This window comes from Nannobrachium achirus (genome assembly GCF_963921795.1).
Source record: "Nannobrachium achirus genome assembly, chromosome: 7".
Lineage (NCBI taxonomy): Eukaryota > Metazoa > Chordata > Actinopteri > Myctophiformes > Myctophidae > Nannobrachium > Nannobrachium achirus.
Window position 1 is genome coordinate 5390711 of NC_137816.1, and position 18781 is coordinate 5409491.

The window sequence follows — 18781 nt, forward strand, 5'->3', positions numbered from 1 at the left end:
TGGATCTTTGTACCGTTCACACTAGAAGATAATCTTGAGCGATAATAATCGCTCCCGAATCCCGATCTGGGCTGGGGTAGAGAACGGCCCCCAGATTGCCAGGAGGGCCGTTTCTAATCCCAGATATCCCCAATTATCCTATAGCGTAGCGGGAGCAGGCATACATCTCACTCCAAGGTCTTCTGAGAAGTTGGCAGCCCTGAATTTAGGACACGTCATAATAGGCTTATATTTTCACAAGATTTCGTTCTGTTTGTAGATATATTTTTGCTGCACTCCCTGTCTTCAACAGGGGGTCCGGGACTCCTAGGGGGTCCTCAGAGATACTGCAGGGGGGCCACCAAATCTTTTTGTGACATGAACTTTATTTGTTTGACTTTTACATTAACCACTTGAACGCTCGCGTCCCTATTCTGGGGAGAACATTGGCCAAAAATAGTTGATCTACAAGCGGTGAAAAAGAGCTGACCAAGTTTACAAAATATTGAGGGTTTAAGACAGGGTTCCCACACATCTTTACCAATTAATTTTCAAAACTTTTCCAAAACTTTTCCAGAATATTTAACCAGATTTCCAGGACTATATAACAATAATTCAGCTCAATAACGAGTCGCTTACTCCTATGCGCAATGCCCAAAGACAGGTAGTGTATGCCAATGGTTCAGGCCGTGACCCCCGAAATAATCATATTTGAAGAGAGTTGAGGGATTTTGTATAATACGGTTTTATTGTGAAAATAGCCGATCTACATGCTCACAACGCCTCGCAACGCGAGGCGTTGTGAGCATGTAGATCTGCTATTTTCACAATTTCTGCCTCTAATATTTGACAATTTGGCCAATGTTTAATTTGTCATTTCAGTATTAACAAAATCAATAACGAAAGACAATGCATAGCTATTTTTTCCAGGACCTTCCAGGACCATTGATCAATTCTTTTCCAGTACTGGAAAAATATTTTTCTAATTTCAAAATATTTCCAGGAATTTCATGACCGTGGGAACCCTGGTTATTAAATGTCTGAAATCACACTTTTAACATGAATCCAATATGTAGTGGGGGTCCCTGCCTCTCAGCTAAGAGGTCCTTGGACTGAAACACGTTAAAGACCCCTGCCCTAATACAACAAAGTATGAAACAGGACCAAGTGGTTGAAAGAAAATTGACCGTCCGTTTGTGCCCGCAAGCCAATCATAAGGAAATAGGAAGCCATTCTACAAAAAAAAAAGTTTTATTGATTTATTAACAACTGTACATTTCTATTCAGTGCCGACAGTATTTGCTACATACATGAAGACGCATGTTTCACCCACAATATTCCGACTGCGGGAAAAGGCTGATCGGATAAGCACAGTGGAGAATGCAATAGCCTGTAGCCTTAATGTACTCGACATAGGTAACACTGGCAACTTTTCCACCATGTGCTTTACTTTTGATACGTACCACTCCTTCTATAGCTCCAATGGGAACCTCTCCCTCAGCTGTAACGCTCCGAGATGAGGTTCCACTGCGGCGTCGGGTGCCGGCAGATGACACCGCAGAAAATTGGCCAATATCGCCGATTCTTACCCTTTTCCGCACATCGTATCCAAAAAGTGAAAAGGATTCCCCCATGCTCTCAGATGTTAACATTTTAGCGGTCAATTAAGCCATTTACCATGAGAGGGAGTGGGTTGTTGGCTGATTTACCACTGTTTCAGGGTCGTGCCACGAGCCCTAGGCGAGTGGCAAACAACCCTGAAACAGTGTTAAATCAGCCAACAACCCACGACCTCGAATGGTAAATTGCTTTTCTACCACTTTTTCCATATAAATGAAAGAAAACACATTTGTAACTTGCAAGGATCTTTAGTTACAATCATGAATTGTTTCAGCGGGCGGGGTCCATGAGCCAACTCAAGGTTGTTGGCCTATTTACCACTGTTTTAAACCAATCAGAATCCAGTATTTGAACATGACTAGAAAAAGTGGTAGAAGAAAATGTTAGACGGGTGGAATCGCTTTTTTTTTTAAAAACCCTATGGCCAGTCAACCCCCATCCATAGTACTGCTCCAGTTAAGGTTGCAATCAGAGGTAAATAATACATAGGAGGACTAAAAAAAGTGATTTAAACGCTTGTTTCAATCCGTCAGTTAGATTTTCTTGACCACTAAAGTGTAAAACACCTGAGAGCAGGGGGGGGGGGAACGACCTTTACTTTTTAGATACATTATGCGGAAAAAGATAGGAATCACCAATATTGGCCGATATTCGCCCAGTGTCGTCATCTGCCGGCACCCAGTGCAGTGGGACCTTCATCTCTGAGCTTTAAACTGGCGGGAGAGGTTAGGGGCGTCACAAGGGGGGGGGGGGGGGGGGGGGGAGTGGGACTGAGTTACTAGGGCCCAAGGTGGAGGGGCCCTAGTAACTTTAGCTATTGAAAAATAGCAGATATGAGTGCCGCGCTGCGAGCTTGTAGATCTTCTCTTTTTGAAAAGTCGTGAAAATGTGTGCAAATCTTTGAATATATGTATTTTTTAAGCGGACATTTGTAACTCAAATTTTGCTTCTGGGGGAGGGGGGTCCCTGGAACTAAATATTTTGAGATGGGGGTCCGTGGGCCAAATACATATCATCTTGGGGGTCCTTGACATTAAAAAGTTGGAGCACCACTGACATGGTGGAAACATAGGTTTCTTGCACACATTTTCACGATTTTTCAAAAATAGCAGATCTACAAGCTCGCAGCGCGGCACTCGGTGCCGCGCTGTGAGCTTGTAGATCTGCTATTTTTCAATAGTTAACATTCATGGGGGGCCCGCAGTGAATCCTTGTACCCAGGGCCCAGAATTTGGTGTGACGCCCCTGGGAGAGAGGTACCACTCCTTCCTGCCCCCCCCCCCCCCCCCAGCATCAATTACAGGCACTGAATGACAAACTGTGGAACCAAGCATTGGTCGTCCCAATTGGTAAATCCTTCTGCCATTGCCACCATTCGACTCTTTTTTGTCTCCAGAAATAGGGGTTAAGAAACAGAAAGGCAGCAGGATTCCTAAAAAGCAGGTTGCGATGGCGACAGTCCAATTGACCCATTCAAGTCAGTCTCTAAACCATCATTCAATGGCACAGGGGCAAACATACAATTATGTCAGGGTTTACAAGAGCACTTTTATCAGTGTATGCCTGCTGTTGCTGCAATGCTACTGCTGCCAACTGAGGTCCATGGGTTTAGGTAAACACAGCAAATTATTCCCCATCTCCCCAAAAATCTAGAAATGGTACAAGACACGGGGGGAGAATGAGAGCACAGACAAAAGTACACTTAGTACACATAAAAAGGTCTTTAAATATTAATTTAATTTACATCCATGTCATTCCCCAGAAGAACAGGTCCCCACAGTGGTCTTTGTGGCACTGCCGCCGACCCACATCCATGGCTCGGGGTCCGAGCCAGATCGGAACCAGATTTTGGGATAGCTCCACTAAGCGTCGTCCCAAAAGGCAAAGAAATAAAATGAAATAAAAGAACTCCACAAAGTGTTCCAACTCGAAATGTGTTGTGCTCCTCTCGTCATTTTGATTTCTGAAAAAGGTCGGCCCAGAGAATGTGCTTTGAGAAAAAAAAAAAAAAAATCAAGCTGAAATTAAATTGTTTAAAAGAAAGTTCACATCTGCTTTCTCTAAATCATCTCCCCACGAAGGACAGACAAGAGGCAAAAAGTAAACCATCACAAGTACACCCAGGACATGAAAATATATATATATATATTTATAATATATATATATAGATGTATATAAAATGTCTTATTTACTCCGATATGTACACTTTACACAACACATCTAGGGAGTGAGGTTCTCTTGGAAATGAAGCACTGCTTCATTGGTTAAAACATTTTCTCATGTAAAAAAAAGAACGAAACAAAAACAAATCAAAAACCCACAAGCATTATTTTTTTTACCCAAAAATAGAACTCCAAAGGAGAAAAAAAAAGAAAAAAAAAGGGAAAAATCCATCCGTCTCCAATCCATGGTCAAATAGAACTCCAAAGGAGAAAAAAAAAGAAAAAAGAAAAAAAGACAACAGCGTCTCCAATCCATGGTCCAAGAAGAAGTAGAAGCCAAGTACAGGCCGACCCACCAGGCCACCACTATAACAAACAGTGTGAAAGCTCAGCCAATCGATCGGGGCAGTCTGCCTGGGGTCCCCCGCTGTGCAGTAGTCCAGTCCGTAGGAGGTCTTTGAGAGGGAGTGGTAGGCAGGATGATAGGGAGAAGGAGAGGGCATCGCTGACATGTAGAACTGGTCAGGAGGACCAGTGGAAGTGCTGAAGCTCTAGGGGGGCCAAGAAGAAGGCAGCTCCTCCTTTCTCTTTCTCTAGTAGATGACCTCGTAGACGGTGGCTTTCTTGTCGCCGGAGCCCGTCACGATGTACTTGTCGTCCGCCGAGATGTCGCAGCTCAGGACCGACGACGACTCCTTGGACTGCGAGAGTTGGAATAAAACAAACGCACAAAGGGGAAAAGAAATGGACTTTAGGTTTCTTTCTCGAGGATGAGACGTTTGACCCGTTTAGAACGGGTACACGTTATTGTGTATCGTTATTTTATGCGTTAACTATTAAAAAATAGCAGATATACAAGCTCACAGCACGGCACCGAGTGCCGCGCTGCGAGCTTGTAGATCTGCTATTTTTGAAAAATCGTGAAAATTTGAATGTTGACCCGATTCTATGAGGTTTTTTGAAAAAATCTATCTATGTCAGCAATCTGGCCAGCCATCGTCAAAGAAAAGGTCCTTTTCGCTTAACTGGAGCTCAGTTAGTCTGTTCTTGAGAGACTACTATGTCAGTGGTTCTCAAACCTTTTCATGAGAAGGACCCCCAAAATGATTATGTATTTGGCCACGGACCCGCATCTCAAAATATTTAGTTCCAGGGACCACCCAGAAGCAAAATTTGAGTTACAAACGTTCGCTTTAAAAATACATATATTCAAAGATTTGCACACATTTTCACGACTTTTTCAAAAATAGCAGATCCTTTCTCAACATGGAAACGATTATGATGATTATGCAATATAATTGCGATTATCTCAAATAATTGTGATTAGACTATTATGTAATAATTGTGACAGCCCTAGTGATTACCATCTGTCGAGCAGATTTCTATGATAACTGCTTTGTTAACACTCACAACATACTTTTATCCACATTTTGTTGATTGGTGAATGGCGCGTCTAAATTAGATTATGGCGCTGCCAGTTCTCTCTTTGTTAAATATTATTAGCAATATATGCAGCTCAAAAAGCTTGGATTCGGTTTAATCGAGAATTACACTTTCACGGTAGGATTAAAATAATCATCTCCCATACATTACAGTCAGCATTGGATGGCATTTTCCAGCTTTACACTCAACAGGTTTAACGTGCAAGTCTGGAAGGGTGCTGTACAAGTAAGATGTGTAAAGACAGCTTAACTTAATGCGAGAACTGTCTGTAGCAGCCTATGATTGCTATAAAGAAATGTCTGAAAAACCTTTGCAGATTTTTAAACCGAAAATTATATAAGACAGGGGTCTTCAACAGGGGGTCCGGGACCCCTAGGGGGTCCTCAGAGTTACTACAGGGGGTCCTCCAAATCTTTGAGTGATAGAAACCTTTTTTCCTTCTTTTTTTATATTAACCACTTGAAACCTAGCGTCCATATTCTGAGAACTTTAGCCAAAAATAGCAGATCTACAAAGCTCACAACGCCTGAGCTTGTAGATCGGCTATTTTTGGCAAAGAGCTTTGGTGTAGAGGGGGGGAAAAGCTGACTAAGTACAGAGTGAAAGGTCAAGTATTGATGGTTCAAGTGGTTAAATATCTGAAAACCCACATTAACATAAATCCAAAATACACTGACGATTAAACGATGAAACTACATGGAATCTATGAAAAGGTAGTGGGGGTCCCTGCTTCATCTCTCTCTCGACTAAGGGGTCCTTGGCCTGAAAACGTTGAAGACCCCTGCTCTAATGTAAAGCTGTCTGACCTTCCGAACGACAGGGAAGAAGAGTGTGGCCAGCAGTCACAGCAGGCAACATTATTGACATGTTTGCATTGCTTATCTCGGTTGACTTAGTTTACCTGGAATATGCTAGCACCATAGGGTGTCCTCCATGCGTTGAGCAGATTGTCCTTCCCTGTGCTCACAAACCATTTACCTGGAAACACAGAATAAAGGTCATGAGTACATGTACAGTATGCACATGCAGGTTGTCCTCATTTCTAGGTCACAAGGTGCACTACTTAGTCTTCTGCCATAAGAAGGGTTCATTCTTGCAAGTGACCCTATGACAAAGTAATAACATTATCCATCGATGGCCACAAAGAACCAGAGGAGGACACGAAACCATTACATGAACCGGTGTTCATTTTGGCGACTAAAACCATGAGAAGTTTGTGGTTGGTTCCGGCAAACGTGGCTAAAACCGCGATCCGTTCATCTCTTCAATCAAATCGGTCATGATCAGGGGCGTCAATTGGGTATGGCAGGGGTATGCAGCTGCCATACCTTGGGTCCAGAGGGGAAAATAAAAGTTACTTTTAAATATAAATCCAAGAATATCTCTTTGTCTATCTGTGCTGGTTATTATGTTGTTAAATTACAGTAAAATAACTACAAATGCTACATTTAACCTAATGGTCACGTTAACAACGTATTATAATTATATTCTCCCCATCTTGGGGACAAAATGGTATATTCCCAGGTTCCGCAGGTCAGCTGCACAGGTGCAATGCATTATTGTTAACTCATTTAGTGCTCCTGAAATTAACGGATTAAAATGTCCAGCGTGCCTCCCGCAGGCTGCATCCACGACCGTTGTCTTATTTTGAAGGCCAGAAGTCCATAGCGTAAACACTTCCGGTTTGACGTCATCACGTCATTCACCGGAATCGCTCGTCATCAACATACTGTTGTGTAATGGCGGATCGGTGCTTTTCAACATGTGTTATATAAGCGAGAATCTACTGCCATCCTCCCTTTAAAAGTGTTGTTTTGAGATAATGGACATTAAAGATGAGATTCACCGTCTGCCTCAATGTTATGGGATTACAATTTTGTGCTCGTGGATCCGTGATGATGATGAATCGGCGAGGGCGATCGTCTCAGGTCCTTCAGCCAGGCTACAGGGTAGGAGAACCGCCGTTACAGTAATAGAGTACTTTTCGCGAGTATACTCGGGATCGGCACCACGTGCTACTCGAGTATTTTTCACGAGTATTCTCGGGATCGGCGCTAATTGAGTTAATTGTGGCACGTTTACTAACATGCCAAGTTTAGCTGCACTTGAACAACCGTTCCAGGCTCCCATATCCAGCCCAAGAAACCGTAGAAACGGGGGGGAAAATAGAATGTACTTCTTAAAATAAATGTATCATGCCTGTTGCTAAGGTATGGCAACATGACTGGTGCCAAGACACCAGTCATGTTGCCATACCTTAGCTTTTTCTGAACTGACGCCACTGGTCATGATTAAGACGCCGGCTACTCGGAGCTGGATATTTCTGAAGCTAGACATTTTTTTTATGCGTTTGGGGCTTGCAGCCACACAAAGCTGGATATTTCGGCTGCAAAGCTGGATATTTTTGAAACCGGATAAATAAGTGGAAAGATTGAAAAATATCCGATTCACTGGATCCGTGTAGACATGGGACCCGGATATCTCTGAAGACTTTACTGTGTGTGTGCTTGTTAGACCTAGATATCTTTGTCGTGTGGACCTAGATATTTTTCCATGTGGATATCTGAAAAACCGGGATATATGAAATATCCAGCTCCGTGTGGACCTAGATATTTTTCTATGTGGATATCTGAAAAACCGGGATATATGAAATATCCAGCTCCGTGTAGCCTATGCCTTAATGAACCTTCTTGCGTCTTATCTTACCACAGTAGGCGAACTTGAGTGACAGGACACAGCTCTCGTGCAGGTGCAGCTGGTACTTGTCAGGCTTGGTGTGGTGGAGAACCTCCACGTTGCTGCTCTCCATGCCCACAGCCAGCCACTCCCCCGTTGGACAGTAGCCCAGCGAGAAGATCTGCTCCAGGGGGTAGACGGAGAGAGAGAGAGACATACAGGTGCCATCAGCAGAAACTCAATATCATTGTTTATCCCACACTTTTAACCCAATTATTGAATGCTTTAACCAGTGAAAAATAGCAGATATACAAGCTCACAGCGCGGCACCGAGTGCCGCGCTGCGAGCTTGTAGATCTGCTATTTTTGGAAAAAGTTGTGAAAATGTAGTGCAAATCTTTGAATATATGTATTTTTTAAAGCGAACGTTTGTAACTCAAAGTTTGCTTCTGGGGTGGTCCCTGGAACTAGATATTTTGAGATGGGGGTCTGTGGCCAAATAAATATCATTTTAAGGGTCCTTCACTTGAAAAAGTTTGAGAACCACTGACATAGTAGTCTCTCAAGAACAGACTAACTGAGCTCCAGTTAAGTGAAAAGGACCTTTTCTTTGACCATGGCTAGCCAGATTGCTGACATAGAAACATAGTTTTTTCCCAAAAAAACTTAGAAGGATTCAAAAGACACTTCAGGTCAAAATTTTAATTTTCATGATTTTTCAAAAATAGCAGATCTACAAGCTCGCAGCGCGCGCTGTGAGCTTGTATATCTGCTATTTTTCAATAGTTAAAGCATAAAATAATAATACACTATAATGTGTACCCGTTCTAAATGGGTTAAGGCCTGGAACGCATCCGCGTCACTCCGTAACCACTTTAACCATTATTTTATGCTTATAACTATTAACAAAATAGCAGATATACAAGCTCGCAGCGCTGCACTTGTGTGTATAAATGAGTGAATGTACATTGATAAGCACTTTGGATAAAGATACTACATACGGTACATGCATCATTTATTTACCATTTTGATTGGTTCTGACCAAATTTAACATTGAAGCATTATAGAAGTACATCACAGCGATTGGTTTCTTGACAATTTAATTATTTTGCTATATGGGTTGAGAAATGGCTTCTACCAGACCCTACAACAGCACTAATGAAGCATAATGCAGTGTGATTAAATAAATACATGTCTGTGTACTGTCTAGTGCATTAACGACTTGTGATTTTTGCAAGTCGACTCGACTCAGTAAAAGGTTGAGTTGAAGTCGACTTTATCGTTTGATGACGTAATCACATCACGACCCCCCAATTATTTTAGGGGGTGATTGATGATTATCTTAATGTGAAACATTGTTTTCTCACTCAACTGTAAACAAACCAACATAAATTTTAAGTGTATAGAGGGTATCTGCACATTCCTAAAGTGGCAATCTAAGGACTTTTTAATACCTCTAAAATGGCAAATTAAACATTGTCCATATTGTCAAATATATAGAGGCAGAAATTGTGAAAATAGCCGATCTACATGCTCACAACGCCTCGCGATGAGCATGTAGAGCTGCTATTTTCACAATAGAACGTATTATTATTATCTATTTCTTTCAACTTCGACTTTCTCTGGTGGGAGTCGACTTGTGTAATGAAGTCGACTGAGTCGACTTGTCGACTTTTGACTGCCCAAGAGGTGGCGCCAGAGCCCCAGCTAAGTGCCCAAATCCACCTCCATAGAAGAATACAAGGCCTTGTTGCGTCAATGCATGCGTCATGACGTCACTTGGTCACATGACCGTAGTCAGGATGTTGTTGTCTTCCACTCTGTATGGGCCAGTGTAGCATTTAGCTGTTGTTTGCCGATCATAATTTGGTCATTTTGCCACAGTTTGCCACAGTTTTAGCCTAAAAAAATACATCAGAGATAAAGGGCTTTAAAGATGGGGAAATGCATTGGATTATATGGAGAAAAACGGCCGCGCGATGCTCTCAGAGTCCAATGGAAACAACCCGCGGTGATTGGGCAATATCCACGGGTAGCCCCGGCTTTACGGTAAGATTTAATATTGTTACTGTAAATACAGTAAACGCGTCAAACGCGTCGTGGGCCTCCAGAGACATTAGAGAGTCTGACGCGTTGACACCTCGTGGGCATCCGCTGAGTTAAATGCCCTAGTGTGTACCTGAGATGTGAAGTCATGCTGCTGGAGCTGCCGGCCCTCCCTCAGGTCCCAGGAGCGCACGGTGTTGTCCAGCCCACCGGTCCACAGTTTGGTCCCGTCGTGGGAGATGTCGATGCAGCTGGCTCCGTCTGTGTGACCCTGGAACTGCCTGGAGAACACCACAAAACCACCAGCACACAACTCAGTCACAAAGACTAAAAGAGGAAGTGCACAGAAAAGTGTGATAACCAAGACTGCTAACCACTGGCAGTGGTGTGGGAGAAGTACTCAATTTGTTTTTACTAAAGTAAAAGTATCAATACCACAATGTAAAAAAAATACTCCAAGTAAAGCAGAAGTCTGGAATTCAAAATGTACTCGAGTTAAAGTACAAAAGTATTGGTATCGAAATGTACGTAAAGTGCCAAAAGTAGAGAGTACTCATTTTGCAGAATGTCCCATTTCACAAGTTTTCAAATATAAAATGTATAAAAATCTGCTTGTAGTTCAGCTATTTTCAAAAGGCTGAAATGTACAGTATATAGGGCTGAAGTGGTTAATGTATGTTTTGTAATAATTATCAAAATCTACAAAGTAACAAGTAAGCAAAGTTGTCAAAAACTTGTAGTGGAGTAAAAGTACAATATTTGCCTCTGAGATGTAGTGGAGTAGAAGTAAAAGTATAGAAAATTGGACATACTCAAGTAAGGTCAAAATACCTCAAAATTGTACTTAACACATTGGCTGCGAAAATAGCCAAAAAGACGTCTGGAAACGTCTTTATATCAAAATTGGCGTTCCTGGCGTTTCTACCAATAAATAATAATCAATATTACTATTTTATCGACAGATTAGCAAAAACACTACATTACCCATAAGCCTCAGCGGCACTCGCTGGTGACGCGCAAGACGCGCGAAGAGCGCTGGTGAACAGAGGCTCATTCTAGCTCCATGTTATGTGAACGGGGCCTGCCCTGCAATGATGTCTCGATGGAGCGACGCGATCACACATTGAATTGGATTATACAAGACCACGTTAACGTTATGATGCGGGACCATCACCCGAGCCGATGTATGCACACGTGCCCCGGTGAGTTCCATTAACGCTATGATGGCATCCTATGTGTTAAGTACAGTACTCGAGTAAATGTTACTTTCCACCACTGACCACTAGCATGAGAAATAGGCCTATATTAGGGCATTCACCAAATATTCGAATATTCGAAAATATTCGAATATCAAAGTCACTATTCGACGTTATTCACCGGAGTCGAATATTCGCTTATTTTTATTGTTTTCTCTTTAAAAAATAGATAGTTTATAAAGCTTGGCTAGATAGGAAGTCATAAGAATGAGTTGTCAATGCCCCTGGTGGATGAATTTGTTAATGCTCTATACCAGGGGTTCTCAAACCTTTTCAGGCCGTGACCCCCAAAATAAACATAATATGTTTATTTTGTTATGAACTGGGGACCCCCACCCTGACAAGCACTCGGTTCCGCAGATAAATATTGTGAAAATAGCAGATCTACATGCTCGCAACGCGAGGCATTGTGAGCATGTAGATCGGCTTTTTCACAATGTCCGCCTCTTGCTTACTTAATATTTGCCAGTTTGGCCAGTCCTGTCGAATATTCGACTATTCGAATACTTTGAGGTCGATTCGAATACTAAAAATCACTATTCATGAATGCCCTAGCCTATATATATATACTTTTACAGCTAAAGTATCTGGCACTACTTCTCAATGTGTTACAGTGGTGATTAAAAATAGAACACTGGTTCTAACCGTGCTGTACTGACCTAACGAGGGTCTGGTTATGGAGGTCCCACACGGCGATGTTCCCGTCAGAGCAGCAGGAGAAGCAGACCTTGGCGTCGGGGCTGATGGCCAGGGCGTAGCAGGCCGGGGCCGAGGAAGTGAGCTCCGCCTTGATGCGAGGCGTCTGCGACGCCAGGTCCCAGATGGTCAGAGTGCTGGCCTCGCCGCCCACGATCAGGGTGCGCCCGTCAGGCAGCAACTTGCACGAGCGAATGTAGTTGTCCCTGTTCTGGTGGTGGAGGACACAGAAAGAATAGAGAATTATAAAGTGGTTGGTTTTGATCGGGGTTCCCCAATTAGTTTTCCCCAAGGGCCGAATGATGTCTAGGGTGCCAAGCCGAGGGCCGCAACATTGCTTGGGACGACGGTGGCGTTCCCGCTACTCCAGCGACAGTTCAGATATCGTCGTTGTCGGGTGAAAATCTTGTATGTCCAAAACCGTTCGTTTTGCATTTATCATTTTACAAATGATTTAAACTAGTGAAAACAGCCGATCTACAAGCTGGGCCCCTGATTCAGCCCGGGAAAAAGAGTTGGAGAGACCCTCATTGCGCGCTATAGAGAGAGATCTCTATATAGCGCTGCTGCTACTCAAACATTTGCCATTTCAGATCATGAGAAGTGACAAGCCAGTGGGCCAATTACATGAGTTATATTTCGTTGTTGTCGGGTGGAAACCTTGTATGTCCAAAACCGTTTGTTTTGTATTTATCATTTAAAAAATGATTTAAACTACAAAAGTGCGAGGCGTTGTGTGCTTGTAGATCTGCTGTTTTCACTACTTTTGTGCGACGGCCTTGTATGATGAAGCATGGCTTTACTTTGCGAAAGAACGTACAAATTTGGAGATACGAGGTTTCCACCCAACGACGACAATATACTAGTGTTGTTGCTGATCTTATACCACCATTATTACTGGGGTTGGTGGGGGCCAGACAGTAGCCCCCCCGCGGGCCGCAAATGGCCCGCGGGCCGCCTATTGGGGAACCCTGGTTTAGATTTTAAAAGCACTGTAAATTAGAGCGCAACACCCAAGTGCAACCAAGTAAAAAATGACTGGTCTTTTAGTTCCACTGGATCTCTTCCCCGCTTGTCCCTCCCTAACATTCCCGTCTATTTAGTCTTAGCTTAGTTTTTATTTCGTTATTGTCAGTGAAAGAAAGTTAGTCGATGAACATTTATTTTAGTCGACTGAATTAACACTTCGCCAGCCGAAATAGAATGGCTTGTTGGTAGATTAGCCGTGAAATTTCTATTATTATATTATGATCTGAACAGCATTCATTTTACAAGACCTTCAGCGCAATATCATGTAGTCTTCATCCCCCATAACCATCACGCGATCCCCGTTGTATTCTCACCACAGGCCCCAGCGAAATTAATCTGCATTGGCTTAGAGTGGCGGTTTCGGCCGAGGCATCTTCTCCCCGTGCGTTTCGCGTGCGCGATCCGTTCACGTAAATGTGGTCTCAAATAATCCAAGTATGACTCTGCTATGATAACGCTAACATCTAAACAGAAAATGGATGGGAGCTGGGAAGCTATAGCAGGGAAAGGACCTGACGTCACTTCCGCTTCATGTCAGAGGAGCCATGCGCTATCGATGGACGAGCGGTGGACGACTAGGGAGACTAGGTTAGACGATCGCCGATTTTCGGATAAAAATCATTTATTTCGTTTTTAATGACCCAGTACGGTAAATTCCGGTCTGGCTGAGACTCCTTGCTCAGATGTCCGGTATAAAACGGTTTTAATATGGGCATCTCCATACGGCTGTCAAAGTGTTAAGTAAGTTGAGTAAGACCGTTTGCCAACACACTTTTAGTGGATCTTTGAGTTACCGGAGGAACTCCGCCAGAGAGCCATCAAGAGACGTTCCAGCCCTTGTTACACCCGAGAGCTTTTTCTCCCTGACAAGCAAACTTTTTAAGCATGCAGCAGCCTCTCCTCTTCATGTTTAGAGTGAAGATGTGGTTGTCAGCTCTAACAAGGAGGAGGAGGCAGAGTGGGGGCACGGTGCTGCACGTTGGCCAGGCTCATGAAGAGCGAGAGATCAATAGATCCAGAGAGACTCTCGCTTGAATTAAAACCCATTTAGGCCTAGAATTATTGAATGCTTTATAACCAGTGAAAAATAGCAGATATACAAGCTCACAGCGCGGCACCGAGTGCCGCGCTGCGAGCTTGTAGATCTGCTATTTTTGGGAAAACGTCGTGAAATTGTGTGCAAATCTTTGAATATTATGTATTTTCAAAGCGAACGTGTGTAACTCAGATTTAGCTTCTGGGTGGTCCCTGGAACTAAATATTTTGAGATGGCGGTCCGTGGCCAAATACATATCATTTTGGGGGTCCCTCACATGAAAAGGTTTGAGAACCACTGACATAGTAGTCTCTCAAGAACAGACTAACTGAGCTCCAGTTAAGTGAAAAGGACCTTTTCTTTGACGATGGCCGGCCAGATTGCTGACATAGAAACATACGTTTTTTTCAAAAAAATCTTAGAAGGATTCAAAAGAAACTTATAGAATCGAGTCAAAATTCTAATTTTCAGGATTTTTCAAAAATAGCAGATCTACAAGCTCGCAGCGCGGCACTCGGTGCCGCGCTGTGAGCTTGTATATCTGCTATTTTTCAATATTTAAAGCATAAAATAATGATACACAAAATGTGTACCCGTTCTAAATGGGTTAAAAGGGGGGAAAAAGGAAGGAAGAAAGAAGAGGGGGGGGGGGGGGGGGGGGGGGGGGGTGGGGGGGGGGGGGGGGGGGGACTGCACCCTGACGTCTTCATAAGACCCCACCATCACTTGGAGGGCCAGATGGGGCTGCTAAGGTACTCTGTAACAGTATCAAACTGACATATGAAAGGCAGTTGGAAAGGAGTAATGGGCCTGGGTAATAACAGGCAGGCTTGGCCAATCAGAGCTACATTACTCAGCAGCATTCCCTCCGCGACCGCGTATTTCCCGGTGAACCTGTGCGCAAAGGTGGGGGCCGATGGGCAAGGAGGGTTGCGAGCTTATGAGAAACAACTAAAACAAGACCTTAAAACCTGGCAAAAACAGTTGCGTGCATTAGCGGAAGATGACGATAAAGGAAATCATTAAATGGAAAACATTAAATTAACTTCTGAAAAGCCTATACATGGCCTTAAAACATGGCAAAAACAGTTGCGTGCATTAGCGCAAGATTAGATGAGGATAAAGGAAATCATTAAATGGAAAACATTAAATTAACTTCTGAAAAGGCTTCTAAGCCTACACTATAGCCTACTAAAAACGAGTGAACTGCGATCTTGCCACACGTGAATAATTGTGGTTGTAAACAATAACACAGACAATATAAATCCTTAGTCTAGTTGTGGGAAGAAAAGGATATCATCATGGCCCCAAATAACTTTTAAATATCTTGCAATTGGCGACAAGTCTCCTATTAAATCGGCAACAGTGCCTCTCATTCTCAATAAAGGCTAAAGCTATATAACGTCTCCATCATCAGCAATAGTCAGCGGTGCGTGTTCCCCACACTCCCAAGCCCCCACCGTTGCGCTTAGGTTCACCGGGAAATACTTGGTCGCATTCCCTCCCTTAAGGATTATTTCAGCGCGGCAAAGATGCCTCGCTGAATGATCCACATCTCCATGAGCTTGGGAGGTGGGTGGAGGAAAAACAAACACGCAAAGTCATGCTACACTTGATGTTTGAGGAGCTTTGGTATGAAAGTGACATTTACGGTAAAGACCATGTCTATGCTGTCGAGTGATGATATTATCATCACTTTGACCCAAACACAGCTAAAGTGGAGTTGGGAGGTTTTTGACTGTCTGGTTAAGTCATCCTAATCAACGGGGGACAAACCACTAAGTCCACAATTTGGAGTTAGGTGGTTTGTCCGACAGTTTGAGAAATGATGAGGATCCAATGTTAGGTTTAGTCAGAAGCACTTTTTAAAATACTTTTCATCGGTTCAATATTTCTCAAACCCACACAGAGACGTAAATGTTTCCAATAGCACTGATTTATATATTAAAATAATATAATTATACGTTGAAAGATGGACATGGCTGGTTTCTGCTGGACAGCGAAATGTTAACTTTAATTATAAAAAAAAAACAAAAAAAAAAACACTGCAGTATATAAAGCTGTTTTGTGTGCCTCATTAGGACTCATTAGAACGGGTACACATTATTGTGTATCATTATTTTATGCTTTAACTATTGAAAAATAGCAGATATACAAGCTCACAGCGCGGCACCGAGTGCCGCGCTGCGAGCTTGTAGATCTGCTATTTTTGAAAAATCGTGAAAATTAGAATTTTGACCCGATTCTATAAGTGTCTTTTGAATCCTTCTAAGATTTTTTGAAAAACCAATGTTTCTATGTCAGCAGTCTGGCCAGCCATCGTCAAAGAAAAGGTCCTTTTCACTTAAATGGAGCTCAGTTAGTCTGTTCTTGAGAGACTACTACGTCAGTGGTTCTCATACTTTTTCATCTGAAGGACCCCCAAAATGATATGCATTTGGCCACGGACACCCATCTCAAAATATTTACTTCCAGGGACCCCCCCAGAAGCAAAATTTGAGCTACAAACGTTCGCTTTGAAAATACATAATATTCAAAGATTTGCACATCACATTTTCACGACTTTGTTAAAAATAGCAGATCTACAAGCTCGCAGCGCGGCACTTGGTGCCGCGCTGTGAGCTTGTATATCTGCTATTTTTCCACTGGTTAAAGCATTCAATAATTCTAGGCCTAAATGGGTTTTTAAAACAACTAGCTGACGACTAGTTTAGTTACAACTCACCAGGCAGTCGAGCTGGGAGACGGGGCTCTTGCTGCCCGGCTGGCTGATGTCCCAGATCTTGACGCAGCCCTTGCCCCCGGTGTAGACGTGGCGTGTCGGGTTGCTGATGGTGACGGCGCACACCACCTCTCCGTGGCTCAGCGTGTTGATCTGGCGCGCGTGCCGCGGGATGCCCGGGCCTATCAGGGCGTCCGGAGGGAAGGGCACGGGCTGCATCTGACCGTCAGCGCTGACGTGAAAAGAATAGGCCCTGCAGAGGAGAAAGGGACACAGTGAAGACAAAATGATGATCAGGGTTAATTTTGACAGCATATTTAGATTTAGTTTTAGTCATAGTCTTTTGAATGAAATCTCATTTGGTTTTGGTTATATTTTAGTCATCTGAAGTCTAGTTTTAGTCGACTAAATATTTCCTTGATAGCGTCGTAATGGCTGATTTTACTTTTGGTTGCATGCTGAAAATACCAGCGCGTGAAACCCAATATAAAATGACTTCCCTTCCTAACAATTTAGTTTAGTTTTTATTTGTTGACAAAATTGTCAATGTATTTAGTCTTAGTTTTAGTCATCATAGATTCGTTTTTATTTTGTTTTTGGTAAGTGAAAAAAGGTAGTCGAACAAACATTTATTTGTCATAGTTTTAGTCGACGGATTTAAATCCAAAATGCAATCAGGTAACTGACACTTTATCAATCATCATTATTAAGACAGGTCTACTCACGGCTTTCCACCGGAGATGGAGCTCAGGCTTGCTGGGAGGCCCGGGGCTCTCATGTGAGAGTGCGGATCAAATCCTGCCTGTAAGAAACAAGCAAACAATAAGTGGTTAAGCTATATTAACCTAAGGTAACATTTGAAATGCTGATGTTATGTGCAGTGCATTGTGCCCCGAGGGACCCTCATATAGTTGTTTCCAAGAACATCCCTTGAAAAAGGCCCAGATCCCATTGCATTACATAAACGGAAGGTTTACACAAGGCGTTCGACATTCTACTTGCAAATGCTAATGAAAGCCTGGGAGTTATACAAATAATGATATAAATTTGGGGGTAGGAGCCTTGTTCTCTAAGCCTTAAGCATCTTGCTAACTAACATCAAAGTGAATAAGCCAATGTTGATTAGTACTTTCATTATGTACATACAGTAAGCTGGAGCATGGGGGAAAAAAAGACACGCTGAAACAAGCAATTGTTCAAATAGGCAATAGATTGCTAAATTGACTGCCGAGTAATTTTGCTAAAATGTCTTTAAAAACAAACAAGATACGATTGAGCTGGGATTTGAATATGCACTGTGTGTGTTAAAGATTATTCTGATGAGCTTGGTTAATCCAGCTGTAAGTAAGACTACATTATTTGACTATAATACATAAATGCTCTAGTAAATAATTGTAGAAGAAAATGCTGTACTATAGCATCTGTTATTGGGGATGTCTAAGTGTCAACTATGTACCGGTACTTTACTTTGTACAGGGTTCCCACACATTTTTACCAATTAATTTCCAAAACTTTTCCAGAATATTTAACCCAATTTCCAGGATTATATAACAATAATTCAGCTCAATAACAAGTCGCTTACTCCTATGCGCAATGCCCAAAGACAGGTAGTGTATGCCAGTGGTTCTCAACCTTTTCAGGCTGTGACCCCCGAAATAATCATATTTGAACTGGGGACCCGGCACCCTGACGAGCACTAAGAGTTGAGGAATTTTGTATAACACGTTTCTATTGTGAAAATAGCCGATCTACATGCTCACAAAATTTCTGCCTCTAATATTTGACAGTTTGGCCAATGTTTAATTTGTCATTTCAGAGGTATTAACAAAATCAATAACCAAAGACAATGGATAGCTATTTTTTCCAGGACCTTCCAGGACCCTTGATCAATTCCAAAACTTTTCCAGTACTGGAAAAATATTTTTCTAATTTCAAAATATTTCCAGGAATTTCATGACCGTGGGAACCCTGTTTGTATTTTCCTTTAACAAATGTAACAATTTGTTTGTAGCGATTCCTAGAGTTGAAATGTCAAAGTTGGAGAACCACCGGCAGACATGTAGTCCACATAGCAGCTCTGACAGTGTGATATAACCAGTTCCAGAAACACTTCCAA

At 42.6% G+C, this 18781-nt stretch overlaps 2 protein-coding genes across 2 annotated transcripts in view; one reads left to right on the forward strand and one right to left on the reverse strand.

Annotated features, from left to right (window-relative positions):
- Nucleotides 1-18781, forward strand: part of LOC308289096 (alpha-taxilin-like) — a 621916-nt gene that overhangs the window by 303121 nt on the left and 300014 nt on the right. The gene's annotated exons all lie outside the window — the stretch shown is intronic.
- Nucleotides 2799-18781, reverse strand: part of LOC308289095 (transducin-like enhancer protein 3-B) — a 68791-nt gene continuing 52808 nt past the window's right edge. Inside the window, exons 15-21 of the mRNA XM_080730654.1 lie at nt 17391-17467; nt 16669-16918; nt 11842-12089; nt 10060-10207; nt 7911-8061; nt 6106-6182; nt 2799-4462 (exon numbers count right to left, since the gene is read on the reverse strand). Coding sequence (XP_080586780.1) covers nt 4355-4462; nt 6106-6182; nt 7911-8061; nt 10060-10207; nt 11842-12089; nt 16669-16918; nt 17391-17467 — 1059 coding nt within the window. The 3' untranslated portion in view covers nt 2799-4354. The remainder of the gene's footprint in view (nt 4463-6105; nt 6183-7910; nt 8062-10059; nt 10208-11841; nt 12090-16668; nt 16919-17390; nt 17468-18781) is intronic.